The 1,508-nt window shown below is 34.2% G+C and overlaps 1 protein-coding gene across 1 annotated transcript in view; it reads right to left on the bottom strand.

Annotated features, from left to right (window-relative positions):
- Positions 1-558: 558 nt before the first annotated feature.
- Positions 559-1,508, bottom strand: part of LOC104470932 (excitatory amino acid transporter 2-like) — a gene marked incomplete at its 5' end in the record, with an annotated part of 13,104 nt that continues 12,154 nt past the window's right edge. The window contains one exon of the mRNA XM_010086059.1: positions 559-633. Coding sequence (XP_010084361.1) covers positions 559-633 — 75 coding nt within the window. The remainder of the gene's footprint in view (positions 634-1,508) is intronic.

The following is a 1,508-nucleotide window of genomic DNA, read 5'->3' as shown; positions in this document are numbered from 1 at the left end:
GTTCAGTTTAAAGTACAACTAGGCACAAAAATACAGTGTTTGTCATTATTAAAACAAATGGAAATCTTTACGGACATTTTCAAAATATATTTTAGCCATACAGTGCTAAAGAGATCAGGTATGCCACAAGTCACCAAAACACTTAAGGTTTACATGGTGTTATGTTTCTTTTGTATTTGTGACCCTGAGTCCCTGTAGTGAACCGAACTGGCACTTTAATCTTCCCATTTTGCAGCATTTACATTCTCTGTGTCATGAATGAAAGGGGAGGCGGGTAAGAGCACATCGCACCACATGGAGCATTCTCCAGCTGCATCATCCAAAAAGTAACGCAAGGGAGACAGATGGTTATGGATCATTGCTTGGCAAAGACACTACAATGACTTAATGAGATCTTTGCTAAGTTTCAGTTAAGAAATTAAAAAAGAAGAAACTGCAGATGTTAAATAGAAAAAAAAAAAAAAAGAAAAAAAAAAGAGAAATCTTCTTTAATCCTGATATCTTTTGCCAGAAGACAGCTTCAGGGCTTATTAAAGATGGAGCTAGGAATCTCTTCCCTTAGTTTTCACGTTTCCAAGGCTCTTCTTCAACAACACTGAAGTCTGCAGATTTGCCATTGGTTGACAGTGTTACCTGCAAGTAATTATCATCAACAACTGACTTAAAAGCCAAGGCACTCAGACAAGAAAAGTCATGAGTTTTATACGGGAGATCATGATATTTACAGGAATTACATACACCATGTCTTATTATATATGTAAAATAAATTTATTCAGAATTCACAACACTCCCAAATAGTGAGACTCCTGTTCATTTATTATACTGACTAGAAAACATTAGAAAAAATGTTCCATATTTTCTTAGCCTTTGCTATATAGTTTCTTTTTAATAAACATTTTAGATTCTACTGCTTTCTAGCTCCTATAGATTTCTCTGGATTATTTCAAAAACAGATTACTTTTTTTTTAATGTAGAAAGTCACATTTTTTTCAGTGGAATTCCTTAGCAAAGCAGACTAGCTGATGCAAGGACATGAAAAATATGCAACACCAGCATAATCATAGATGTGTAGCTATACAAACTCACCTACAATTACACCACTTTTAAAGAAATGGAAGAAATAGTGGTCATCGTACCACTATTTCTGACAATGTAGTGAAAGATTTTGACTACAGTCACACCAAAAAATCATAGTAATGCTATGTTTGTCTCCCACGAAGTACAGGAAAACATCACGCTTGCCTGTAAAGATATGTGCTAAAATTTTTACTTTTTAAAGTATGGTAGAAGACCTATAGGGATCTCCCAACTCACAGTAAACACTGGCCAGTGCATTGCATCCCAGAAATCACTATAAATAAAGTGAATGCTTCAAGAAAGATAGCTCCAGACAAATGACTTAAAAAATTTAAAAAAGGTAAAATGTCACTTTAACTTTACAGAAGTTATCCAGATCTTTACAACTGTAAGAGAACCCTCAATTTAATTATAAATTGATGGCTCACTCT

Source organism: Pterocles gutturalis, unplaced genomic scaffold (assembly GCF_000699245.1).
Source record: "Pterocles gutturalis isolate BGI_N339 unplaced genomic scaffold, ASM69924v1 scaffold44595, whole genome shotgun sequence".
Classification (NCBI taxonomy): domain Eukaryota; kingdom Metazoa; phylum Chordata; class Aves; order Pterocliformes; family Pteroclidae; genus Pterocles; species Pterocles gutturalis.
The sequence above is the reverse complement of the archived record's forward strand: the minus strand, read 5'-3'. Positions and strand labels throughout refer to the sequence as shown.